This window comes from Mus pahari, chromosome 3 (genome assembly GCF_900095145.1).
Source record: "Mus pahari chromosome 3, PAHARI_EIJ_v1.1, whole genome shotgun sequence".
NCBI lineage: Eukaryota > Metazoa > Chordata > Mammalia > Rodentia > Muridae > Mus > Mus pahari.
Window position 1 is genome coordinate 18,458,656 of NC_034592.1, and position 26,772 is coordinate 18,485,427.

Here is a 26,772-nt window from a genome sequence, read left to right on the forward strand (position 1 = left end):
TGTAGACCAGGCTGGCCTCGAACTCAGAAATTCGCCTGCCTCTGCCTCCTGAGTGCTGGGATTAAAGGCGTGTACCACCACGCCCGGCATAATAAATAAATCTTAAAAAAAAAAAAGATGGTGGATGTATTCATCCCCTCAAAGATTTCTCCTGCCCCTTTGTCATCCTGTGTCCAGTAGATGGCAGCTTTAGGGAGCCTTATAGAAACAAAGCAATGCAGATGTATTCTTGCATTGCCTTCGTTCAGTGTAACCACCAGAGTGTCTCTCACTCCTGTGTGCTTGAAGCTGCTTTCTTCCATGGCTTGGTATTAATCGTTTTGCAGATGGCAGCGCTCCTGTTGAGAGTTGGAAGCAGGGTGTAGGCAGGATGCTTGGCTCTTCCCAGGGCAGCATCCTTGGTCTTGCAAAAGCTTTAGGTAGAGAGGCGCTCCCAGGAAGACCAGGGAGGGAGTTATAGAGTAGCCAAGAAGGAAGGAAACTGAGGAAGAAAATGGGAAAGGGGAGCTGCCTTCTCTGAGACAGAATCTCAGCTCTATCTGGAAAGACAGTGAGTGGCCTTGTCAGGGAGCTCTTGAAGGTCAGCAGTGCTTAGAGAAGAGATTTGGTGGTTTTTTTGTTTTGATTTTTTAAAGATTTATTTATTTCATGTATGTGAGTACACTGTCTCTGTCTTCAGATACATCAGAAGAGGGCATCAGATCCCCATTACAGATGGTTGAGTCACCATGTGGTTGCTGGGAATTGAACTCAGGACCTCTGGAAGAGCAGTCAGTGCTCTTAACCACTGAGCCATCTCTCCTGCCCCTTGTTTTGATTTTTTAGTTAGCTTTAACTTACTTTTATGTGTATGACTGCCCTAGTTAGGGATACTATTGCTATAAAGAAACACCATGACCAAAAGCAAGCTGGGGAAAAGGGTTCATTTGGCTCACATTTCTGCATCATAGTCCATCACTGAAGGAAGTCAGGACGGGAGCTCATGCAGAGTTGGGACCTGGAGGCAGGCCCTGATGCAGAGGCCATGGAGGAGTGCTGCTTACTGGTTTGCTCCCATTACTTGTTCAGCCTGTTGTCTCGAAGAACCCAGGATCACCAGCCCAGGGATGGCCCCACCCACAATGACTGGACCCTCTCCCATCAATCACTAATTAAGAAAATGCCCTACAAACCAGATTTTGGAGGGGCTTTTCTCAGTTGAGTTTCCCTCCTTTCAGGTGACTCTAGCTTGTACCAAGTTGATGTAAAGCTAGCTAGCACAGTGAGTGTTTCCCTGCATCTGTGTATACACATCATATGTGTGTCTGAGCCCGTGTTAGCCAGGAGAGATCCTGTTGGCTCCTCTGGAGCTGTCATTAGAGTTTGTAAATCACCCTGTGGGTACTGGGAAGCAAATCCGGGTTCTCTGCAAGGATGTCAAGTGTTCTTAACCACTGAGTCATCTCTGCAGATTACTAGCTTTAATTTTTGTTTGTTTCTTGGTTTTTGTGTTTTCAACACAGGGCTTTTCTCTGTGTAGCCCTGACATCCTGGAATTTGCCCGGGAGACTAGGCTGGTCTAAAACTCAGCGGTTTGCCCCCTGCCTCCCAAGTGCTGGGATTAAAGACTTTAAGGCTTAGCTTTAATTTTTTAAGTATTTGTGTTGCAGGTATGGATATGTATCAGATGTATTCAGTACCCACAGAGGCCAGAAGAGGGCATTAGATCTTCTGAAATTGGAATTACAGACACCTGCGAGCTGCTGTGTTTGGAAATTGAGCTCAGAATCTCTGTAAAAATAGCCAGTGCTCAGAACTGGAGAGATGGCTCAGCGGTTAAGAGCACTGACTGCTCGTCAAGAGGTCCTGAGTTCAATTCCCAGCAACCACGTGGTGGCTCACAACCATCTGTAGTGGGATCCAATGCCCTCTTTTGGTGTGTCTCAAGGCAGCTACAATGTAGTCACATATATAAAATAAATAAATACAAAAAATAGCCAGTGCTCTTAATCATTGAGCTCTTAATCACTGAGCATTCTCTTTACCCCACCCCCATTAGCTTTGATTTTCCTAAGCACGTTTTCTGCCACTGTTGTGTCTTTTCAGGCTATCACAGAGCGATCCTTCTCAATTCACAAGAATGACGGGACGGTCTCATTTCAGGTAAGGTTCACTCCGTTTATGCCATATGAAAGCTCGAGTCTCTACTGGCGCCTTGGTTATAGGGACAGTAACTCCCTGTGTGTGATCCTGCAGGACCACTCCCCCTCCTACCACCAGGCTGCTAGCTCCATCTGCTAACCAAGTTCTGAGTCTCTGACCCTGGGAAACCTTGTGAAAATGCAGTGAAGTAACAGGCCCAGACTCCAGCCCCACTCAGCTTAGGTCTCTATGCCCTTCTGCGCTCCATTCAGTCTGCGTCTCCCACTCAGGCTGGCAGTTCTATACCTGGAAGGACCTCCTGGCCGTGTCACATGTTGCTTTCCCATGCAGCTTGTGCATGTGCTCACTTGGAAGAGCCACTGAGCTGGAACATGCCTCCAGTGGCACAGTGACACACACTGGTCCTGTGTGCATAGGACCTTTGATCACTGTGACAATTAGTGGGTGATGGAGTCCACTTCTGAGAAAGTAAAGTTGTCTGTTGACTTGAAAATGAGATGCTGTCTCACCTTTGACTGTCTCTGCTGACCTCAGCAGAACCCTCATGGATGGATAGATATGGTGGAAGTGAAGTTACAGAGCCCAGGGAGTAGGCACAGGTGATCACCACATGGCTCCACCACTGTCTGTGCTTCAGCACTGGCAGAAAGTACTAGAGGCTCACAGGATGAGGACACCTATCTGACCTCTGTACTGGGGGTTCCAAGACTGGGGCTAACCTTCTGTCTCCTGAGGCCCCTAACTGTAAGGACCTCTTTCTTCCTCCCTTCCAGTTCTTCTTTAACATCAGCACCGATGACCAGGAAGGCCTCTACAGCCTTTACTTCCACAAGTGCCCAGGCAGCAACGTGAAGCCTGGTGAGCAGGCCTCGTTCAGCCTAAATGTGAGTACCTCATGGGACATCCGTAGGGTACCTCATGGGACATCCGTAGGGATGCTGTCAGGGTGAGACAGTCGCTTCTCTGGGCACTAGGCCGGGGTGGGCTCTGTGAGAGGCTCTCTGTTTTATTTTGCTTTGGTCCTGGTGCTAGCAACACAGCAGGGCTTTGCGCATCCTCAGAGCACCCATTGGGGTGAGGGTCTGTGAACCGCTACTGCGAGGACGTGGGGCTGGTCAGGACGCTCCTGAAGAGGACTGGGTGGGGTGTGTCCTCCAGCCCAGACAGTAGCAACCTGCTTGTTACAGGCTGGCACACATGCTCTTAAGAAGTGAGACAGCTGTGAGTGTGTATTCTGGACTAGAGGCGGCCTGTTTCTAAGCGGGATGCACCTTATGTTGGTTTCAGATTGATATCACCGAGAAGAACCCTGACAGCTACCTCTCTGCTGGGGAAATCCCTCTCCCCAAGTTATATGTTTCCATGGCCTTGTTCTTCTTTCTGTCTGGGACCATTTGGATTCACATCCTTCGTAAGAGAAGGTAGGTGCTCCGAGTGTGGAGAGCTGCAAGATTTCATCGTCCTGGATTTTATCCCTGGGGGAGGTGGCACTGAGCAGCCCTGCTCTCTTCTAGGGTGTCTTCCCTGAGACCCAGAGGCTAGGCCTCTAGTGAGAGGCTCTGCTTACTGTGCTATTGGCTCACTCCTAGTGTTTTGTTTTGGAAGCAGATCCAGATGTTAGAGTAAACACACAAACAGCCCAAACACACAGTGTCGTCCTTACCACGGTGTCGTCCTTACAGAGGAGCAGAAGCCCAGGATACAGTGCAGAGAGTGTGGGGTTGGCACCTTTTAGGAGACACCCATCTTTTTTTTTTTTTTTGAAGATTTATTTATTTTATGAATATGAATATACTGTAGCTGTCTTTAGACACACTAGAAGAAGGCATCAGATCTCATTACAGATGGTTGTGAGCCACCATGTGGCTGCTGGGAATTGAACTCAGGACCTCTGGAAAAGCAGACGGTGCTCTTAACCACTGAGCCATCTCTCCAGCTCCAGGAGACGCCCGTCTTGAGAGGAGTTAATGATGACGTCAGTCGTTGTCCGAGTGGAAGCTTAAAGCTTCTAGCTCTGAAGCATCGGCTGAGAGCCTCCTTGGACTTTCTCTGTTGACCACCAGGAGCTTGACTCTGGGAAAAACCCATTTGGAATCCATCTGCCTTTCACCAGGACCCTTGTCCCAAAACCCTGAGGCTCTGTTGCTGAGGGACATAACTGCGTAGGTATGAATTCTGTCTCCTTGCCCAGAAATCTTAGAACAAACTAGTGTAAAACATTTTTTACATTAAAAGGCTTCTAGACTTGGGATGTGCAAAACAATGTTACCTAAAACTCACATAATAATTAAGTGCCCCAGACACCTCGCCCTGGAGCACTGGAGCAGAAGCTGAAACCCTTGGTGTCTTGATTGCATTTTAATGGACACTCAAGCGTCTTGGATATGGGTCCTTTTAAAAGAATGTTCCATGCTGTCAAGATCATTTAGTGGGTAAAAGCCCTTGCTGCCTAGCCTAACGACCTGCGTTCAGTGCCCTGGTTCCACATGATAGAAGAGAAAACTGACCTGACTCCGGCAAGTTGTCCTCTGGCCTGTACCATGACAGGCACACCTTGCCTGTGACTTCCTGCTACCTCTCCACTGTGCCTTGTCCCTCAGCTGCAGCACTGGAGCAGTAATAATTGCCCTTCTTCCTGCCGAGCCTCTCACATGCTTAGCTCTGCTCTGTCTTTGCACCAGAATGCTGTGCAGTGAGTACTTGCGGACCTGCTCACTTGCCCACACTCCCTGGTGTTTCCTTTCTTTTACTCAGCAGTGGCAGTGTCACTGTCTCGGCTCCCTTGGCTAAGATGGTGGTTAAGAGGGGCTGATCTGATTGGTGCCAGTCATGTTTTTAACTGTGAGTGGATGTGTACTTATCCAAAAAGATGCAATTTAAGGCATCCCATGTGACAGCCAGTGAATGCTGGTAGACTGGAAGTATATATTTTACATGCAGGAGGTGTTTAGGACTCTTGTTAGGGCTGAGAGGAATGAGACATCTTTGTCACATAAATGTACTGAGGCCCAGAGAGTGGAAGAGAGAGATAGCCAGTTACCTGACTGAGCTGGGGCTGGAGGTCAGGGCTGCCTGCTGGTGCTTGTCTCTCCTTTCAGGATTATATGCTGTGCACCTCAGAGTGGGAGCAAGCAGTGCTGGCTACAGGGTGAGAGGCAGTGCTTGAAAGTTGGCTGCTCTTCAGGGGGGTGGAGCTGTGCCACTTCAGAGATGAAGGTTATCAGGGCCAAATCAGTCAAGGTCAGGTCGCCATGACTTCTGAGCCTTTCATTGTCGCAGCATGGGTGTTTAATTGGGGACTGAAAGTCAAACTGGCCAGGATGTGAGCGTGGCCTTTCCCTGTGGGCAGTGTTGTATTCTGGGTAAAGCCACTGCCATTCACTAGTAGACAGCTCTGGCATCAGTGCGGAGTCACCAGAACAGGAGAGTACCCAGGAGATAAGAAGCCCCGTGTGCATCAGGCTGTGCGCGCTCTCATCATCTCTCTGTGGTCCTCTCCCAACTGACCATCCCCCACTACTTCCTGTCCCTCGCCCACTTCTCAACCACAGAAAGTCACCCCAATATGCTGACTAGATAGTTTGGGACATTTGTTTATTCTCATAAGTAATGTCTGTGGCTCTTTGGGCTTTTGTTTTGTGTATGTTTTAAATGTACAGAAAGTGTTGTCTACAGATACTACTGTTTGAAGTTGTCAGTGACACTGCCAGGTAGTGGTGCACACGTTTAATCCCAGCACTTGAGAGGCAGAAGCAGGTAGATCTCTGAGAGTTCGAGGCCAGCCTGATTTGCTTAGTGAGGACAGCCAGGGCTGCACAGGGAAACCCTGTCTGGAAAAAATATAAATTAGTGAGACTTTTCCCATCAGCTTTGCTGCTGTCTGCATCCAGATGGCTGAGTTTAGCCACACCTCCACGTTCCATGGGCTGCGTCCTCATGGGTTCCCCTGCCATCTTGAGAGACAGGAGTGCACGCAGGTTGCCAGCTGCAGTCTCTGTGCTGCTCCAGAGTGCTGGGGTAGCCTTGTCTCCTACCTCTGAGCTCTCCTAGGGACCTGTCCTCTGAAAGTTTCCTTGAGTGTTGTCAGGTTGCCCACCTCATAGCTGCATCACTTCCTACTTTGCCTGGGAGCTGAGCTCTGTCACCATCCTCTCACTATAAGTGGCCTCTTGATGTGAACCAGTCTGGTGTGTATAAACTGTTGGGTTGCTGGGGACGCTCACTGCAGGCCTATATTGCTTGTGTATTGGATTTCCTCGTTGTCTAGCTGCTTTACATGAAGAAAAGACTTCCGTGTTCTAGATCAGTCCCTTGTCTGGCTACACATGCATATCTTGCTTGCCTCCTGTCATTACGGACTAGGCTTGTCAGCAGTGCATGTTGTTGAATGAAGGTTTTGACTGTAATGGAGCCCCACCATCTAATTTCATCTTTGGGGCCATGCTTCTTGGGTCCTGTGGGCCCTTTGTGATTCCGGGTCACAAGGTATCTTTCATTCACAGCTGAGCTCATCTTTATCGCTCTAAAGAAGCAGACAGTGAGTTCAGCTTCAGAAGAGCAGTCGGTGCTCTTAACCGCTGAGCCATCTCTCCAGCCCCCTCCCAGATGTTTTTTTGCCACTACAATCACTAAGTAGTCTGTCCTTTCCCACCAAGCTGGACTGGCTTTCTCTTCCATCAAGCTTGTGTACGTGTGTGGGTCTTCCTTCTGCACTGTCGTATCTGTCGCACTGCTTCACTCCCCTTGGTGATAAATATCCTGCTCCTGTTTCATGTGCTTATTACTGTGCTATTCCAGCGTCTTCATGTGTGACGGTGTGCACATGTCCGGGCTCTGTGTACTTTAAGAGTCTTATTTGTCTCTAAGACAGCCTTGAGTTCCTTCCTGCAGGAGTTGGGGTGGACATAGAGGAAGAATGTAATGCCTGGAGCTCAAGGGTGGCCTAGAGCCCGGTAGAGCCACCAGGCTGCTCACGGGGGAGGAAGGGCATGACGTCAGCACTTCTCCTCACCTGTCACCACAGCCAGCTCCCAGGCCGTCTGTGTTGGGCTCAGACATCCTCAGCTACATCTCATTTTCTGTCTCCTCTGGGATTTCATGTTGTCTTCAGGACTGCCCTTCTTATTCCTGTATGGCTGATTCTGTGTGGTTTTCAGGGAGGACGTTGGTACACTGTGCAGATGTCCATCTTAGCATGCCTCAGCAGACCTTACACCTGTCTGCAGTGCATAACTCTGGTACTGCATGAAACTGTGCTGGAAATGCCGTAGGACTTGGCTTAGTTTCTTTTCTATTGCTGTGATAAAACACTGTGACCAAGGCAACTGATAGAAGAGAGAGCTTGTTTGAGGCTTCCAGTTTCAGAGAGAGTCCATGACCATCATGGTGGGGTGTGGCAGCACACAGGCATGCACTGAAGTAGCTGAAGGCTCACATCTTGATCCATAAGTGCAGAGCAAAGAGCCAACCAGCAGGAGTCCTCTAGCTAGGTCACACACACCTCCTAATCCTTCCTAAAAAGATTTAGGAGAGAGAGCCTGTCTCAAAAAAAGGAAAAGAGAGAGAGAGACAGACAGAGACAGAGAGATAGACAGAAAGGAAGAAAGGAAGAAAGAAAGAAAGAAAGAGAGAGAGAGAGAGAGAGAGAGAGAGAGAGAGAGAGAGAGAGAGAGAGAGAAAGAAAGAAAGAAAGAAAGAAAGANAGAGAGAGAGAGAGAGAGAGAGAGAGAGAGAGAGAGAAAGAAAGAAAGAAAGAAAGAAAGAAAGAAAGAAAGAAAGAAAAAGAAAGAAAGAAAGAGGAAAAAGAAGTCCCTGATACTGTAGTTGCCTTTGGGGAAGTGGAGGTCTTTTAATTCCTTCTTCTATCTTTTTATAGGAATGATGTATTTAAAATTCACTGGTTGATGGCGGCCCTTCCTTTCACCAAGTCTCTCTCGTTGGTGTTCCATGCAGTATGTATTAGCATTTGGGGTCACTGGTGAAATGATGGATGTACATATTTCAGTGGGGAAAGAAGTTGAAGGCAGGGTCAGGTGGGAGACAAAGGACAGGAGTGTGCTTTCCATAAAGCCCCTCTGTGCAGAGAGCTGGCCATGGGTGAGCTCAGCCTGCATCCTACCTATAGACCACAGTCTTTCCAGAATGCTGGCTTTTAATATTTTTATTGTTTTTGAGACAGTCTCACACCATAGCCAAGGCTAACCTTGAACCTTGTGGTCTTGCTGGCTCAGCCTCCTGAATGCTGGGATCATAGGTGTCTCTAAGCATATTAAACACTTCTCCCCCGACATCCTTTGTTTCTGTCATCTAGAGATGAGAGTGCCCCCATAGGTCATTCCTGAGCTTCCCCTGTTTTACTAAGCATCCTTGTATCCCAGTGAAGTTCAGTGTAGGTAAATCAAGTCTTACAAAGACCAGGAGCACAAGAACTGAGCTTTGACTGCTGAGAACTAGTGCACATCAAAATGAGGCTTCCCTGATTTAGGGGTCAGGGTTCTTTGGGGTGTACATAAAGCAAGTGCTAGGTTCTCTTGCACTTGAAAATGGGTCATAGAAGAAAGCAAAAATACGTCCGGTTATGGAAACAGGACATAGAAGTTGCTTGGCTATTCTCCCTTTGGATTTAAGTTAAAAGATTCTCAGGAGGGCCCTGAGCCACTTTAAAATCTAGACAACTTTTAGAAAATAAGTCTGTGCTTTGGCCAGCTTTTCTCGTCCTGCTAGCAGCCAGTCTCTGAAGTTGAAATGTGCTGCAGCTCTAAGTATCCAAACTTAGATTGCTGATGCCAGGTCACTGTGTAGATCTTCTGACTGACCAGCTGGCTGTTGTCTTACTGGGAGCAGTAGGACTTCAAGACAGCGTACCTGGCTGAAAATGAGAGTGTTTGCCAGTGTGAATTGAGAAGGTGTTAGGTCATTGACACCTCTGTCAACTTTTCCAAGTGTTAGCACACTCATGTGCTGGCTGGTATCTCGGCAAGGGAGGTATTAGACAGTGGGGTGGGTGGGCACAACCCATTCCTCATCCCAAGGATGAGTCATTTGCTGCTTTACCCTGCACTGAGGTGCATGGCGCAGCCTCTCTGAAACACAGCTGTTTGATTTCAGATCGACTACCACTACATCTCCTCGCAGGGCTTTCCGATTGAAGGCTGGGCTGTTGTATACTACATAACTCACCTGTAAGTATGCAGGTCCATAAGACAGTGCTGCTAATGCCTGCACCATGAAGTGGCTTACAAAGACACTAATGGCCAGAGATAGGGGTATGAATCAGTTGAGAGGGTTTGCCAGGCTTTGGTGAGTCCCCGGGCTCCATCCCTAGCACTGCATAAAAAAGGAATGGTGGTGCACACCCATGATCCTAGTGCTCAGGACGGGAGGGAGAGGCAAGAGGACTAAAAGCTCAGGATCATCTTTGGCTGCATTTTGAGTAAAAGTTTGAGCTAGCTTGGGTTACTCAAAATACATACATACATACATACATACATGGGGGGGTTGGAGAGATGGTTCAGTTGCTAAGAGCACTGGCTGCAATTCCAGAGGTCCCGAGTTCATTTCCCAGCACCTACATGGTGGCTCAAAATAATCTATAATGTGATCCTGTGCCCTCTTCTGGTGTTCAGGCATACACGCAGACAGAGCAAAAGAAGAAGAAATGGGGGCTGTAGAGTCATCGAATGAGCTGACAGGATGTCCGGTAGGAATGGAGTCTCCCGAGCCTGCTGGTACCTGGGAACTGTTCTGTCTTCCAGGCTAAAGGGCGCACTCCTGTTCATCACCATTGCTCTCATCGGCACTGGCTGGGCCTTCATCAAGCACATCCTGTCTGATAAAGACAAGAAGATCTTCATGATTGTCATCCCGCTCCAGGTACAGGAACTGTGGCTGCCTTGTCCGTCCTCCCTGGCTCTGGGCAGGGTTCAGCTCCAGGCCTGTCTGCAGGGAGTCAGCTCACTTGGGAACCTGAGCTGATATCATTGTGGGCTGCGGATGGGGGCTCCTTTTCTGACTGCTGACAGACCTAGGCTTCAGGTGTGTGCCGGAGCCCCGGTGGCCTCTCGTCTTCAGACAGGCCGGGATGACTAGATTGTGGTTAGGAAGCTGCAGAGAACTGAAGGACAAATGCCCATGCTTTCTGCATCAGGTGCCTCTAGCTTCAGTGAGGTTAATGAGTAGGCCCTGGTGGGTGCCCTGTAGTATTTTTAACTGAGTGTCACCAGTGAGTTTTTTCCTGCAAGGTAGAGTACAAGAGTGGCCCCCATAGGGCTAACATTAATTACATTACCTGTGTTTGGAGGCCGTGCTCTGAGGCCTGACTGACTAGCTCATAGGTCTTAAGAGAGGACCCATGGCTTATCTTACACCAGCAGTCTGCAAGGTAGCAGAGCCTGGAGCTGAGGGAGGGCACCACAGTCAGGTATGGCTTCCCAGCTGTCTGGCCACTGCTATGCCTTTCTTTTATGAGGTCAGCTCCTGTTCGAACTGCAGCATGGGTGTGGCTGGCAGGAGAGGAAGGGAGAGTGAAACTTGTGGGTCACGTCATCTCTGGGGATTGATTGGCTGCTTGACAGCATTTAGCAAGCAGGTGGATTCGCACCAGACCAGTGACATTGATAAGTTGGTGTAGGTTTTCAATGAGGAATAATCACTCAGAATGATTTGGAAGAGCCGTATAATGGAGATGGACTTGGTTGGATGTTTAAGAAAAGGAGTGTGGCAGAGGAATCTCCACAAATACCTGTGACACTGCTGTCAGAGGAAACACAAAGGCTGAGGTCTTCTGGTGACCAAACCACCACGGCCACTTCTAGGCATCCATCCGTGGCAGAACCTGAACTCTCTTTCCAACTGTGGGAGTTACTGGTGGTGTCCCTTCTGACAGATTTGGGCTCTTGGTCTGTTGGCTCCTCCCCAGCCTGAGCTGGGGTATGATGGAGCCCTCAGTCCTGCTCAGTCCTTAGAATGGTGAACACACAAGGCCACACCAAATGCTCCACTAAGGGAAACTAAAGATAAGGACCTTAGTATTTAGACCATGGGGCTGCTCTGGGAAGGGCTTGACCAAAGTCTAAGCAATTTCCTTTTGCCTTGGGCAGTACAGGGAAGTTTCTATTCCTCCTCTTCTTCCTCCTCCTCTTCCTCCTTCTTTCCTTTGTTTTTCTCGTGGTGCTTGGCATGAAACCCAGGGCCTTGAACAGGCAAGGCAGGCACTCCACTGAGCTCCCCCACCCCAACCCGGAGCTGGAGAGAGTAACATGGTGTTGAAGAACACAGTGGGGAGTGGCTTGGCACTGCTTCTGGAACAGTCTATCATGCAAACTGCAAATTGAGGGCCAAATGGAATTGGGGTTTTCGTTTCTAGACTAGGCTAGCAAGCTAAGCCATTGTCCTATCTCCATCCCACTCTGAGCTGAGCTGGGATTATAACTGTGTTCAGGACCCCTGGCTTATTAATTGGATGCTGGGATCTGACCTCTGAGCCTCACGATGGCTTGGCAAGCACACTTAACTGCTGTACTGTCTCTCCAGCCCCAACACGCCTCAGCTTTATTTCTGCATCATAGCTCATGGTAGTCACTAAAAGGAAATACCATAAATCATAAACTTGCCTGATGCACACTGGAGTCTCATTTAAGTCACTTGAAAAATTGTCCATAGTCTGCTAAGAACCCAAGGACAGGGCTGAAAACACAAGACGAAGCCTTACTGTGGAATCAGAAACAAGAGAAGGAAGCAGGTGAGCCTCAGGAGGCCTGGTAACTAGCCCCTTCCAGGACCCTCGCGCTCGGACCTCTGCTCTCCATATCAGCCACTTAGAATTATTGTCCCTGAGGACCAAGAATTCTCAGGAAGAACTGGGCCTGAGGAGTATTGACATCCTAGCTATGAGGGGTGTAAAGTGCCACCTGTCCAGTAGCTCGGGTGCCCCAGAGTAAAGTGTTTCCATTTCCCACTGCTACATGCCACCCCAAACTTGATGATGTCAGGAAACACTAAGCAGGAAATCTAAATTTCTGTGGGGGCTAGGGTGTCGATTTCATAGGCTTGACCTAGGGTCTGGCCTGATTGCAGTTTGTTGGTTACTAGGGTCTGGTTTTGTTTTGTTTTGTTTTTTAAAGAAAAAAAGAAAGAGCCAGATAAATTCTTTTAAAAAAAAAAAAATATTTATTTATTTATGTGAGTACACTGTTGCTGTCTTCAGACACACCAGAAGGGATCTGATCCCATTACAGATGTTTGTGAGCCACCGTGTGGTTGCTGGGAACTGAACTCAGGACCTCTGGAAGAGACTTAACCACTGAGCTGTCTCTCCAGCCCTGGGTTATATAGTCTTCACGGAGTCTGTGTCCTGGGCTGGGAAGATCTGATCAGAGAGTGAGTCTCCTTGGGTGTCTGTCTGTTCTTCACATGGTTTCTCCATGGCAGTTTAAGGGAGCCTCATAAGAAGACTTGAGGTTCTGTAGATCTAGCAAGGTGGTTGGGTACGGGACAGGGCAGAAAGGATCTATACCCACTTTGAAAATCACATGGCAACATAGCTAGTTCTCAGGCTCCACAGGTTCAGGGGCCAGCAAGCTAGGAGACAAGGTTCTCAGGGAGCTTGTGGGTCTGACAGTATTGCTGCAACCACAGGCCCAGCACAGGTGAGGTGGGGTGACACCCCACGGGGGCCACAGTCGTAACAGCACTCATGCTTTGGGTCTCTTCCTGTAGGTCCTGGCGAACGTGGCCTACATCATCATAGAGTCCACTGAGGAGGGCACAACTGAGTATGGCCTGTGGAAGGACTCTCTGTTCCTGGTTGATTTGCTTTGCTGCGGCGCCATCCTCTTCCCAGTGGTGTGGTAAGCAACCCTAGGGTAGTGTGTGCAGAGTCACAGGGCAGCTCTTTGCATAAGACTGCCCTGTGGACCCCAGGCTGCCCCAGATAACTAGCTCAGAGTGGGATTCTGGGACTCCAATACCCCAAGCCTTTGCTACTGAGAGTTACCCAAGAGACTCCTGTAGAGCTGGTCTGGACCACAGACCACAGGGCCCAGTGGTCATGTTAAATGTCAGCCAGAGTTTAACAAGGGCGGGCTGAATAGGAGAGTCGTCTTTCTTGCCAGGTTAGATGGAAAATGAAAACATATGCTCACATAAACTAATGTGAGCCACCCTCAGGTCACCCGGGTTTTGGGCTCTAGAGAATAGCTTGCTCTGATCCAGAAATGGCAGGCTTTGATTGTACATTAAAGGTATCATTGCTGTGCTCTGGTGAAGTCATGGCAGAGAGAAGCCTATTGCTGCTTTAGTGCAGTCACGTAGGCAGAACAGACTGGGGATGGCGCATCTCCTGCTCATCCTTGGTGTCTGGCCACTGCTTCTGACAGAGCTGTTCACACTGAGTTGATGTTGAGGAGTGAGACGCGGTCTTTGGCAATGCTCATGCCAGTAAGTCAGTGCTTTCTAGAATCCTAAGGTTGTCTGGTATGTTGTCCAGCCACTCTGACTTTTCATGGTTTTAGGTGGAGTAACCCTCCCCACTGCTGCCAGAGTAGAAGAGAGCTAGGAGGCCTGGGCTGTGGCCCAGGTGGCAGAGTAACTGCCTCCTCGTGCTTGAAACCATGCATTCCTTCCCAGCACAACATAAACATGGCAGGGTGGTGCATGAGTGCAGCATGGAGGGAGTCGAGGCAAAAGGACCATAAGTTCAAGATCATTCTCTGAACATAACAATTTTGAGACCAGTCTGGGCTACATGAGATTCTGTCTCAAAAAGGAAATTGGATGCTGCCTTTGACTCCCACCTGAGACACAAGGAGGGCTTAGGTTGCAGTACCATAACAATTGCTGGCACATAACTGGGACTGCCTGCCCATTGCAGGCGGCCCTAAAAAAAGAAAAGAAATGGGGTACGACCATTACCATGCAGTCTCCCAGCTGCACTGCTGTCCTGCCCGCAGCAGGCAGCTCAAACATCTACCCAGAATAGTCAGTGCTATTGCTGGGTAGTGAAGATCTTGTTGGGAGCAGGAGTTACATCCTGCCCCTAATGTCTGCAGTTGTTGAAACACTGAAGTACATGGATCCCAACTGACTATTATCTTACTTTCTACTGCTGTGATAAGATACTGTGACCAAAGCAACAAATAGAAGAAAGTTTATTTGAGGGTTATGGTTTTGAGGGTTATGGTTTCAGAGAGTTAGAGTCCATGACCACCATGGCTGGGAGCATGGCAGCAGGCAAGCAGGCATGGCACAAGAACAGTATAGTAGCTGAGACCTCATATCTTGACTTTAAATAGAAAACAGAGAATGCTAACTCAACCTTAAAGCCTGTGTGATGGTTTGAATATGGTTGACCCAGAGTGGCATTATTGGGAGGTATGGCCTTGTTGGAAGAAGTGTGTCACTTTGGGAGTGTACTTAAGATCTCTTCCTAGCTGCCTGGAAGCCAGTCTTCTCCTGACTGGCTTTGGATCAAAATATAAAACTATCAGCTCCTTTTCCAGCACTATGTCTGCCTGGATGCTGCCATGATTCCTGCCTTGATGACAATGGACTAAATCACTGAATCTGTAAGCCAGCCCCAAGTAAATATTGTCCTTTATAAGAGTTGCCTTGGTCATGGTATCTCTTCACAGCAATGGAACCTAAAACTACCTCCAGTGACATGCCCACTTCAAGAAGGTCACACCTCCTAATCCTTTCCAAACAGTTCCACCAGCTGGAGACACAGCATTCAAGTATATGAGTTCATGGGGGCCATTCTCATTCAAACCACTGTAAGCATAGAGCTACCAGTGGTCATTTCTTGTCACTTGATCTAGCACTGGGCAGGTGCCTAATGACAAGATCCCTTATGGTGCACATTCTGAAAATTGCTGCCAGAGATGAGATTTTAATAAATATAGAAGAAACAGTATCAGTGGACCACTGAGATCAAGTTTTATCCCTGGGACCCACATGGGGAAAGGAGAAAACCAATACCAGCCTTCCACACATGTGCGTGTGCGCACACACACGTATACATTGATTTAAATACAAATAAATAGCACTATTAAATTTTTGAAATACTTGATTCAGCCAGCCTTGTTTCAGCACTATCATAAATCACCTTTATGCTGATAGCAGTGATGTGTTCATTTCTCATGAAGTTGGGGGAGTTCTGGGGTATTTTACTGAGGCTTTAGAACTGGTTTATCTATAGATAAGAGGGTCAGCGTTAGAACAGGAGCTCTGCCTGTGGACCCCTGGCTCGCTTCCCTTGCACATCCTTGTCTGAATCTCAATGCAGGCTTTCCTCTGTGGCTGTAAGCTGTACCTGCAGCTCCAAGTCTTTCTGATTTTATGTCTTGTTTTTTGAGCAGGGATTCACTCTGGGGCTCTGTCCAGCCTGATGCTCACTATAGCCCAGGGTGGTCTTGAACTCTCAGCAGGCCTCCTCTGTCAGCCTCCTGAGTGCTGGGATTGCAGGCCTGCACCACAGTGCCTGTCTCCAAGGCATCTTTAATAATGTCCCCTGTCTAGAACATAATGGTGGTGATTAGTTATTAGAGACTGGCCTCTTCCAGGTTTATGAATCTTACCAAGTGCAGTGAGCTCATGTCAAGCCTCAGACCTTCACAGCTTCTAAGAACCAGCAGTCACTGTTTTTGGGGTCCTTTCCCTGCCTGGCAGTGCTGCTTGTCTTCTGAGGGACAGGGGAGTCTGCGGAATGAGAGCAGAATTAAGTTTCTCTCTCCCCTCCTGCTGGCTCTGATTCTGCCAGCAGAGGGCAGCTCCCCCAGCCCGAGCACCATAAATGGCCAAGTGTGGACTGACACAGGTCTCTTGTTTTAAGGAGGGGGCTGTCTAGTCAGCTGGTCCAAATACTTTGGTTTATAATGGGGCTTGGGTCCCAAGCTTCTAGAGCCATAAATAGAAGAGAATGCAGGCTCGCCCACTAACCATTGTCTCCACATGGTTATTTTTAGGTCAATCAGGCATTTACAAGAAGCCTCCGCCACAGATGGAAAAGGCAAGTGTCTGCTGCTCCCCATGCTCCTTGGGCTACACTGACATTCACCCTGACAACTGGGATAGGATCGGCGACAGGATAGGCAGGGTTGGGACTCACTCTGTGGGGGCAGCAGGTGCTGAGTTACAGGGAGGCCTGGGGCAACAGCCGTGGGTCACTTCTGCTGGCCGTTGTGATCGTGAAGTTTACTTATTTTTTTTTAATTACTAAAAAATTTTGTTTTGTTTTTCAAGACAGGGTTTCTCTGTCCTAGAACCCACTCTGTAGATCAGGCTGGCCTGAAACTCAGAGATCCATCTGCCTGCTGAGATTAAAGGCATGCCTGGTCCAAGGTCTTCACCCTTCAAAACCAAATCCAATAGGAACTCTTGTCTCAGGAGAGATTGTTGGGGTCTGGGAAAGGCCGGAGAGCAGTGGTCTGAGGGAATACTGGGTCTGGAGGTGGAGGTGGCAGCATGCGGCTTCCTTCTGGCTGCTGTAGCACAGTGCGTGCCCGTGTTTCTTTGAAGTGAGAGACTCAGGCCAATAAAGCTCCGCGTTGCCTGGTGCTCTGCGTTGCCTGGTGCTCTGCGTTGCCTGCTGTCCAGCCCCGAGCTCTGATGACGGCAGGCGAGCTTGCCTTTGCACCTGTGCCGATGCCCAGCAGGGAATGACCTGTGTGTTTCTGCTCTATACCAGTCTGCGAACTGGCCCAGAGGGTGAGGGAACAGCTCTTGGAACACATGAGATTGCCCCCCTAGCTGCACCCCAGAACTTCATCACTAAGCAGTTGTTGTTGTTGTTGTTGTTAGAAAAGTATGGATTCATTTTAGACAATATGGAAAACATACTAGCTATAAATCATTTTCTAGGCTTGATAATGTAGATCACTTTATTTTACTTTGGGGGGTTGTTTAGTGATTTTGGTGTTGAGATGAAGTACAACGCGTACATTACCACTGAGTTGCCTGCCCTCCCTGCCATGCCCACAGGACTCCTGGCTTTGAGGGTTCAGCTCTCTTCAAGACCTGACTATGCTCACTGCGTATTTATGTTCTGTTCAGCTTGGGCCCAGAATAGCCCATATGGCTGTCCAGGCTTCTGCAACACTGGGCAGCCCTGTATAGGAGCCGCTCACTGTCCGTTGAGGCCTAGGTGCCGAGGTACAGACTTTCTGTCATTCGATTCTCTTCTTTCTTTCCAAGGGCTTTGACACCACCACCACCCCCGCCCCCCATCACACCCTCAGCTGGAGCACAGGCAGTTTGTTTGGGCATCATGCCTGTGACTTCCACCCCCTTGCCCACCCGCTGTGATGGGCAGAAGAGAGCGTTAGGAATCACCCAGTCTGGGAGAAAGCCTGCCTGGCTATCTATGTTCAGGAGTGTTTTGAGCCCATTGTTGTTGTTGTATGTACAGTATATTCAAAGGTGGCATTGCTTTTATAACTTAATGCATAGGGGGTTTTTGCAGGTTGTTTTGTTTTGTTTTTTTTTGAGATAGGGTTTCTCGGTGTGGCCCTGGCTGTCCTGGAACTCACTCTGTAGACCAGGCTGGCCTCGAACTCAGAAATCCACCTGCCTCTGCTTCCCAAGTGCTGGGATTAAAGGTGTGCACTACCACTGCCCGTCCTCAGTGTATTAAGAGAGATTTTATTTATTTGTTTGTTCGTTCATTGTTCTGCCTGCATATAGTCTATATACCATGTGAGTAACACACAGACAGCTGTGAGCCACTGTGTGGCTGCTGGGAATTGAACCCAGGTCCTCTGGGGAAGCAGCCAGTGCTCAGAACCACTAAGCCACCTCTCCAGCCCTCTTTGTTTGTGTTTGTGTTTGTTCTTTGAGACCAGTCTCACTGGCTATCCTGAACCTCAGAGAGACCCTCCTGTCTCACGCTACCTTCCTTCCTGCAGGCTTTGGTGTTTCTAAATTAGCATCCTGTAGGCAGTGCTCCCAAGTGGAAAGTTCTGCCTGATTGTCTCCTAGGCTTTGTGGGCCCCTGGTGATGGCCTTTGACCCTTTTTTTTTTTTTTTTTTTTTTACCATTTTTCGCTGCTTGTCATTCTAGCCTCTGCCCATTTTGCTGCCCCTGCTTTGTCCTCCATCTTGTCCTGGGTGACCGGAGATTGGTTTGTGATGATTCATCCACAGTGCTCTTGGTTGAGGATGGCAAGAAAGAGCTTAGCCTTGGGTAGACAGCACGGCAGGTCCTGCAGTGAAGACAGTCTGTAGAAAAGTTATCTTTGTCTAATCCAGTGCTTCTCAACCTCCCTACCGCTGCCACTCCTTCACACAGCTCTTCATGTTGTCGTGACCCCAACCATAAAGTGATTCTTTTGCTACTTTATAGCTAATTTTGTTACTGTCATGAATTGTAATGTAAATAATTGTGTTTTCAGATGGTCTTAGGTGACCCCTGTGAAAGGGTTGTTTAACCCTCAATGGGGTCAGGGCCTACAGCTTGAGAACTGTTGGTGTATAGATCAAGGTCACACGAGGCTGTTCTTATATCTTCCACTGGGTGGCAGTATGTTACTTCTCTATTTGTAAAAGGGATCTTGCATCCCAACCTAGGAGTTACACCCTCACAGAACCCCTTGTCCAGAAGAAAGGCTAGTGACAGAATGGGGGAGTCTTCTCTACATGGTGTTTTTGAGCTGACCCATAAGTGTGGACTTTACTTGTTCTTCAAAACACAACTTCCAGAGTCAAAGAAGCCATGTTCCCATAGAGGAAGTTCCCACAGAGAAGCACGGGGACCATCATACTGGGCTAGCAGGCCAGGGTCAGTGTCACCACAGTATGGCCTTGCCTATGGGGCAGGCGCTAGCTACTGGTTCCTAGTATGTGTTGGGTCCTCCGGCCCCTTGGCCACTCTCTGTGGGTCTTGCCTGTCTTAGAGATGGCCAGCCTCAGTCTGTTGAGGGTGTGGAGACCCCGGGTCAGCTGGAGCCTGATGTTCCCCCTTCCTCTTCTGTCGCCTTGTCACTGGCCCTCTTCATGACTCGGGCTTGTGTAGGCGCAGTGAGGCTGAGCAAGCGTCACTGCTATTGAGCGTGGCCTTTGGAGAACATTGGCAGGGCTCGTGTGTACCCCTGTTCTCTGGAGTCCCTTTGGCTGAACTTGGAGAAGCACAGAGGAAAGCGAGAAGGAGCAGCTGCCTGAGCCTGCTCTTCTCTTCCCACCACATGCCGAAGCCGCTCTCTGTCCATAGCTTTGAGGCGCCTGGGGGAGTCTCGTAAGACAGTGTGCGGTGGCTCTCTGTGCTCCAGCCTCCAGCCAAGATCTGCTGGCTGCTTGGCCCTGGAACCTGCAGGATTCTTCCTTGCTCCAACGCTCTTTCTTACAGCACTGGCTTGGGGATATGCTGATTGACGGGCCCTGCGTCTAGTCATCCTTTTTTTTTTTTGCCTTCTGTTCCTAAGGGAAAGGCAGGGAAGTATTCTAAAGAGCCTTCCATTTTACATCCTCTTCAGAAAGATGTGGTGATGGGAGAGCTGCAGGCTGGTGGAGGCATGGCCTCATTTTGAGCCACCTCTCCACAGAACACGGTTCCAACACTGTCTTGGGGCTCTTTGTGTCACAGTGGCTTCATAGCCCATTATTAGTACAGTCTTAGTTATTGCCCTGTGGTGTGAAGAAACACTACACCATGCCACAATGACTCTTACAAAGGACAGCGTTTAATTGGGGGCTTGCTTGCACTTTCATCATGGCAAGGGACATGGTGGCAGGCATGGCAGCATGGTGCTGGAGAGCTACATCCTGTTCTACAGAGAGAGAGAGAAAAGAGAGTCTAGACCTGGCATGGGCTTGGAAAACTTCAAGATCCTCCTGTCAGTGACACACTTCCTCCAACGAGGCCGAGTCGAGGAGCCTCGGGGGCCATTCTTACCAAACCACCACAAGTCGGTCTTTGTTCAGCGTGCCTCCTCACGGGGCAGAAGTGTTACAGTGGTGTCTGTGCACGAGTCTTTTGACTGTGCATATGTATATATACCAGATACATGCCTTGTACACTGAGGCCAGAAAAGGGCATTGGAACCCTGGGGCTCGGGTTTATAGACTGAGCTGCCACGTGGGTGCTGAGAATCCAACCCAGCCCCTCTAGAAGAGCAGTGAGTGCTCTTACCCTCAGAGTCATCTCCAGCTAGGCCACCAAGTTGTTCCCTGGTGCCTGCTTGTGGGGTGAGCTAGGTTTGTGTTCTCTGAGTGTCTGTTTCAACATAGCAAGTGTTTGTGTCATCAAGTCTCAGCTCCACGGTGGCAAGTAGAAAGTCCATTTGGTCCTGCAGTATATGGATCATAAGCCTTGTGTCTCAAGAAAGGACAATGCTTATTGCCAGGACACAAGTTGTACTTTTGTGTACAGAGTAAAGCATAGGAAAGCTCACAGTGGCAACGTGAGCAAGAGCTTCTTAAAACCCTTAAGGGCACGCAGAGGGGACACACCAATGTGGATCTGTTTAAGAAATGCTTCAGTATCTAAGAGCAGTGCTGTTCACTGAAACAGTGTGCTTCACCTGATACATGACATCACACTGTGTTCACCTGGCAGGTGATGTCACAGGCAGGCAGGCAGGTGCAGAGCCTCAAAAGGCAGAATCTGGACCCGTGAAAATTCACAGCAGCAAGGCGTTCCTCTCTACAGGACACTTGTGTTTATTCCTGGTGTCACTGGCCTTGGTTACCTCCTGGGAAGGTGCTGCTTTACTTGGGTGTGTTCACAAGAAGCCTGCAGGATGCACCATAACGGTGACTGCAGTGCCGTGATTCTGTTCGCTCTTGAGTCCCTGCAGGTGTGGCTTCTCAGCCCATGTCTGGGTAGTAGATCTGTTTGAGGGTTTAGAAAGATACAGACCTTGTGTGTCGATATTAAGTTGTTTGTTTGCTTTTCATTCCAATCTTTCTGCACGTATGTGAACACCATGACATGCAGGTGGAGGCCATTAAGTCCCCTCAGTTATCAGTTCTGTGTACCCCAGACCGGGGGTCTTCACCTGCCACTGGCTGGGCAGGCGAGTGGCTGCATCGGCTCTCATGTCTGGCCTCCTGCTTGTTCAGCGGGTGCTTTACCTACTGAGCCTTGGGTGTTTGTCGTTTTTGAGTCTGCATTTTGCCCTGGCCCAGACCAGATCTCACTCTGTAGCCCATGCTGGTCCAGAACTCATGATGGTCCTCTACCTCAGCCCCACAAGTGCTGGGCCCAACTGCAGGTGTGAGTCCATGTCTGGCTGTGGGAAGCTTTCTGTGTGACTTGTGGGGCTCGTGTCCACTAAGCCCCCTTGACAGGAAGCTTCTGTCCTTCTGTGCTGTCGTTTGAATAGGAGCACACTAACGCAATACAGTGTGAGACTCCTGGGCTTGCTCTTTCCTCAGGAAACTTCAAGAAGCATCTGTTTACCTGAAATGGAGGTCCTAGGAAAACCAAAGGAGCAGTTGAGCCCAGTGTGAGGAGCCAGCCAGCTTATTGGAGCTGCACAAAGGGCGTGCTGGGTGGCTTGCAGGCAGGCAGAAGCCTGCCCTTCGCTCACTCCCTACTTAGGAGCAGTTGGGCTCTCAGGGAGAGAAGAGGCCTTGTGCCCTCCACGTAAGAGTCACACAGGCCATCACTGCTCTGTGTTACAGCGATGGTTGTATCTGGCCCAGAGGAAACCGTGCCCCTCCCAGGACTGAGTCCCAGAACCGTCACTGTCAGCTTTGCGTGGCCTGTGGCCTGTGACATCCCACTCTCACTGAGCCGCACCTCCTAGCGTCTCTGCTCTGCTCTTTCTGCCGCTGTGCTGTAGTAAACGTGAACTGTACTTAAGCATGCGGTTCCGAGGTGGTCTGCCCTTGGTTCCCACGGTTGTCAACCGTTCTCTGAGTTCCCAAGCTGAAACTGTGCCCCCCTTACTCTCCTCACCCTGGCTGCTGATGGAATGCCACCTCCCCCTACACACACCTTCTGCCTTGGCTGCTCCAGGACCCCATGTTAGTGGTATGTGCACTTTTTGTGTCCAGCTTGTTCCACACAGCAAAATGTCCTGAAGTCGGCCCACGTTGTAGCCAGGCCTCAATTTCCTAGCGTTTTAATGCAGAATGATATTCCATGCTATGTATGTGGAGTTTTGTCACCATCCATGTGTCAAGGGTTGCTTGAGTATGATGAACAGTGCTGCTGTGAACTTCGGTGCACATACACACACATTCAGAGACAGATGAGCCGCACGGGGAGGCCTGGGGCCACAGCCACGTGCCACTTCTGCTGGTCATTGTGATTACACACGCTGTTCAGGTCTACTGTATTCTATCTGCTCAAAAGTGGCATTTCTGAGCCTCTTAGTGGCCCTGGGTCTGTCTGCCATGGTGTCAGGGACAGTGAACAGTCCGTACCAGGACTCCGTGTTAGATGCTGACTCTTGTCTCATCACCAGCACCTTCATCACTAGGTTTTTTGGTGTGTCAGAGATTGGACAGCAGCTCTCAGTGCTCGGCACTCGCCCACTCAGCGAGTTTACATCCACAGCCTGTTTGCCATATGTTCTAGTTTCCTCCTGTTGCTGTGAAAAAATGCCCTGGAGAAAAGCCTAAATGGTAGAAAGGAAATGGAGGTTTACAGTTTCAGGTTATAGTCCATTATTGGGAAGAGTCAAGTCAGGAACTTAAAACACGTTCACACTGGACAGCAGAAAGAATCAATACATAGATTCTTTTTTTTTTTTTTAAAGGTTTATTTTTTATATGTAAATACACTATAGCTGTCTTCAGACACGCCAGAAGAGGGCTTCAGAACTCATTACGTATGGTTGCTCTCTCTCCAGCCCAGAGATTTATTTATTATATGTAAGTACACTGTAGCAGTCTTCAGACACTCCAGAAGAGGGAGTCAGATCTTGAAATGAATGGTTGTGAGCCACCATGTGGTTGCTGGGATTTGAACTCAGGACCTTCAGAAGAGCAGTTGGTGCTCTTAACCGCTGAGCCATTTCTCTGGCCTCACATAGATTCTTGCTTGCTCGCTCTCAGCTACCTTCCTCCTTACTTACACTGTTCTGTACCTCCTGCCTAGGGAATAGAATGGTTCCTCCTATTGTGGTTGGGACTTCCTACATCAACTATCAGTCAAGAGATAATCGTCCACAGGCCAACCTGATGTAGACAATTCCCTACTGACTCTTTCCAGGTATCAATCCTGTCAACTTTGTGAGACTTAGAATCACTGGGGAAACAAGTCTCAGGGCATATCCCTGAGGGATTATCCACATAAGTAAGGTTAGTTGAGGTGGGAAGATCCACCATCCCTGGGCGGGGGTTCCAGATTGCATAAAAAAGATTTATTGTTATACATAAGTACACTGTAGCTGACTTCAGAGGCACCAGAAGAGGGCATTAGATCTCATTACGGGTGGTTGTGAGCCACCATGTGGTTGCTGGGACTTGAACTCAGGACCTTTGGAAGAGCAGCTGTGCTCTTATGTGCTGAGTCTTCTTGCCAGCCCCATGGCAGCCTGTCTATTCTGCACATCTGTAGCAGAGAGCTGAGAGCACAGTGGTTGCCATTCTGGAGCTTACAGCAGAGGGAGTTCAGTGACAGGCGCTGTTGGAGCACACACATGTGTGGTGGATGCGCATAGTGCAGATGCCCCTGGAGCTAAAGTTAAGGTGGTGTAGCTGCCTAATGTTCGTGCTGGGAACTACATCCTCTACAGGAGTAGTCTCCTAGTGCCCAGGCTATCATTGACTCAACTGTATAGTCAAGGCTGACCTTGAACTTCTGACCCTTCTGCCTCTATCCCATGTGCTGGGATTATATGCCCATTTTTGTTGGTGCTAAGGACCAAACCCAGGGCTTTGTGTACACTAGACAACTGTAACAACCCGGCTATATCCCCATGTTTTTTAAATAGAATTGTGCTTGACAGTAACCGTGGCTGTTGATGACTTGCTGTGCCCTGCAGAGCTGAGGAGCCACAGAGGTTTTTTGAATTTACAGAGTATAACATCTGCTGTCCTGCCCTGCCTAGTATGCCATCCCAGCTACTCTAGACACCTGAGATGTCATGTCTCAGGCCACATGTGTCACATCCTGGTAACGATTGCTGGCATGTCCTTGTACTTGAGCATAAGCCATGGCTGCTTTTAAGTGGTCACTTGGTGGCCAGAGCTGCACTCAGTACTTTTCTTTCACCAGTTACTGTTGTGTTTGAGGATTCTACTTTTTCTAAACTAGTTAAGGAGGCTAGAGAGATGGCTCAGCGCTTAAGAGCACTGACTGTTCTTCCAAAGGTCCTGAGTTCAAATTCCAGCCACCACATGGAGGCTCACAATCATCCGTAATGAGATCTGATGGCCTCTTCTGGGGTGTCTGAAGACAGCTACAGTGTACTTAGATATGATAAATAAATCTTAAAAAAAAAAAAAAAACCACTAGTTAAGGTCTTGGAGGTTGAGGGTGGGATGACACTCTGTTCTTCTTAACCAGACATTCTTGAACAGGAACAACAGGCTTTAGGGGTTTGTAAGCACAATCTTCCCCAGCTCCTTCACTTTAGTGTCTCTCCGTGACAGGCTTGTCCAGCCTCAGTTTTCACTTTCCAAGTAGGAGCCATAAGTGACAGTCAGTGAGTGACAGCTGTTGCCAAAAGAAGCCTAGAGACTCCAGCTGGAAGCCCTCAGAGAAGAGGGACCTCCCCACTGTACTTGTTCACGAGTCCCCTCCCTTGTGGGGATAGCCTGACTGAGTCTCTGCCCTACCTTTCTATGCACTGTTGGAACCCTCACAGCTACAGCAGAGGTTTTAAGAAGAGGCAAAGAAACGAGTCCCTGATCTAATCACAGAGCCTTGTCACCGTCCTTTTGTCCCTGTGTCACTAAGGACATCAGGTCTGGAGCTGCTCCCTTGGTGCTCACAGCCTCCTGCATACCTTCTTTCCCAGTGCTGTCGTGGGTGTGCCGGATTGTGCCTGTCTCTCCTGCAGCACACGGTGCTCAGAAAAGCCTCAGAGGTTCTGCTCTCCTCTCAGGACCACCTCACAGGTAGCAATTGTCTGCCCAGTGTCTGCCGGTGCCTCCCTCCCACGGGGCAGCTGGGACTTCTACATGTTCTCAAGTACAGCTCAGAGGGAGTGATTGAATATGTCAACACCAGTTTAAAACAAGCATATTTAATATATGTTATTCACCAAAACCAGTTTTTTTCCCACCTCAGACACACACTCAAAATCCCTGAATTGCTGCCAACCTGTATCTTCCAACACTGAGATAACTCATCTCTTACTTAATAAGTAACGCCATTCCAAGGTCACGGAAGACACTCGAGAGCCCAGGGACTTCCTACAGCACAGGCTGAGATGCACTGCTTCACTAGGTATCAGCAACTCAGTGTACACACTTTATGGTAGCTGCCCTCCCTCCCCCCAATAGCCTGCTCTTTCCAGGGCTGCTGGCATGTGTCAGGATTGCAGGCCACACTTCCCAATGGACTGCTGCAGTAGTCCAGGGAGGTCAGGGTCTCTTACCTGGAGAGTCTTGCCTGAGTTAGCAGCCTATGTTATCAAGCAAGCAGAAATGTGACCTTCGTCCTAGCTCACTGCTGGTTGCATCTGTGTTGGAGACCTGGGGTTGACTGACATGTGCTCAAGCTTGGCTGCAGTCTCTACTGTAGTGTCCATCTGATTAGCTCATGGACTTCGGCTGTACACTGTGTGCTGGAGAGAACAGACGCTGACAGAGCCAGTCTGGACCAGCCCTTTGGGCCCCTCACTGATGATGGGCTCTGGAGTCAGAGGGAAGGAGGCAGAGCAAAGGAACACAGGCTTCCCCTGCCTGGTGGTCTTTGATTGATTGATTGATTGATTGATTGAGGCAGGTTGCTCGTCCTGAACTTCTAAACTCTAGATTTCCCCTCAGCCTCCTAAGAAACTGGGGCCTCTGTAGGCCTGAGCCACCTGTCCTGCTGGCCCACTTTGATTTCTGTCACTGATGATATGGTCTGGCGCAGAACAAGATGCATACCCTAGTGGTTTAGCTCATTTGCCTTTGACATCTCTTGGGCTGTTGCTTTAAATGCGTGTAGGAGTGGATTGGGGTCAGTTTTCACACGCCTCCAGACACTTGAGAGGGAAGTGCCCTGTGCTCTGAGTAACTGAGCCACTGGCAGGTACAGCTCTTCCCCACTGCTGATGCCCCAAACTGTCTGAGGTTTGTTGGTGGGATTTCTTTTATAGAGCCCCATTAACACTTTAAAGCCAGTGTTGTCTCAGGTCTCTGGCCTGTGGCCTGTCTCGCTGCTCCCAGGGACAGGTGATAGGGGTTTGCCTGCACAGGGAGACCCTCTGCCCCAGGGGTGACTTTGAGCTGCCACTCATGCAGATGGGAGGATGGGCAAGCGGGATCACACTGCTTGGCAAAAACCCCTCCCTCAGCCTGGGCACTGCAGTGAGGAGCAGGACGTGGGTGGTAGGACAGTGGAATGTAAGCCTGAGGCCTTTATATAGAGGCAAAGACTTTAAGAAGCTAACCTGGGTCCTATAAGTTAGTAGCCCATGCTGAGAATGGCGCTGGCAGTCCCCAAAAGGAACTATGATGGCAGTGGTCAAAAGGTCAGAAGCTGGGCTGGTGAGATGGCTCAGTGGGTAAGAGCACCTGACTGTTCTTCCAAAG

The 26,772-nt window shown here is 49.2% G+C and overlaps 1 protein-coding gene and 1 non-coding gene across 2 annotated transcripts in view; both read left to right on the top strand.

Moving 5' to 3' along the window:
- Window positions 1–26,772, top strand: part of Gpr107 (G protein-coupled receptor 107) — a 60,882-nt gene that overhangs the window by 21,596 nt on the left and 12,514 nt on the right. The window contains exons 7-14 of the mRNA XM_021192394.1: window positions 2,086–2,142; window positions 2,916–3,026; window positions 3,430–3,563; window positions 8,018–8,093; window positions 9,250–9,323; window positions 9,897–10,014; window positions 12,859–12,989; window positions 16,104–16,147. Of these exons, the coding sequence (XP_021048053.1) occupies window positions 2,086–2,142; window positions 2,916–3,026; window positions 3,430–3,563; window positions 8,018–8,093; window positions 9,250–9,323; window positions 9,897–10,014; window positions 12,859–12,989; window positions 16,104–16,147 (745 nt within the window). The remainder of the gene's footprint in view (window positions 1–2,085; window positions 2,143–2,915; window positions 3,027–3,429; window positions 3,564–8,017; window positions 8,094–9,249; window positions 9,324–9,896; window positions 10,015–12,858; window positions 12,990–16,103; window positions 16,148–26,772) is intronic.
- On the top strand, window positions 13,915–14,035 carry LOC115063763. The gene has a single exon (XR_003843635.1). It is a non-coding gene; the product is annotated as a small nucleolar RNA SNORA76 (small nucleolar RNA).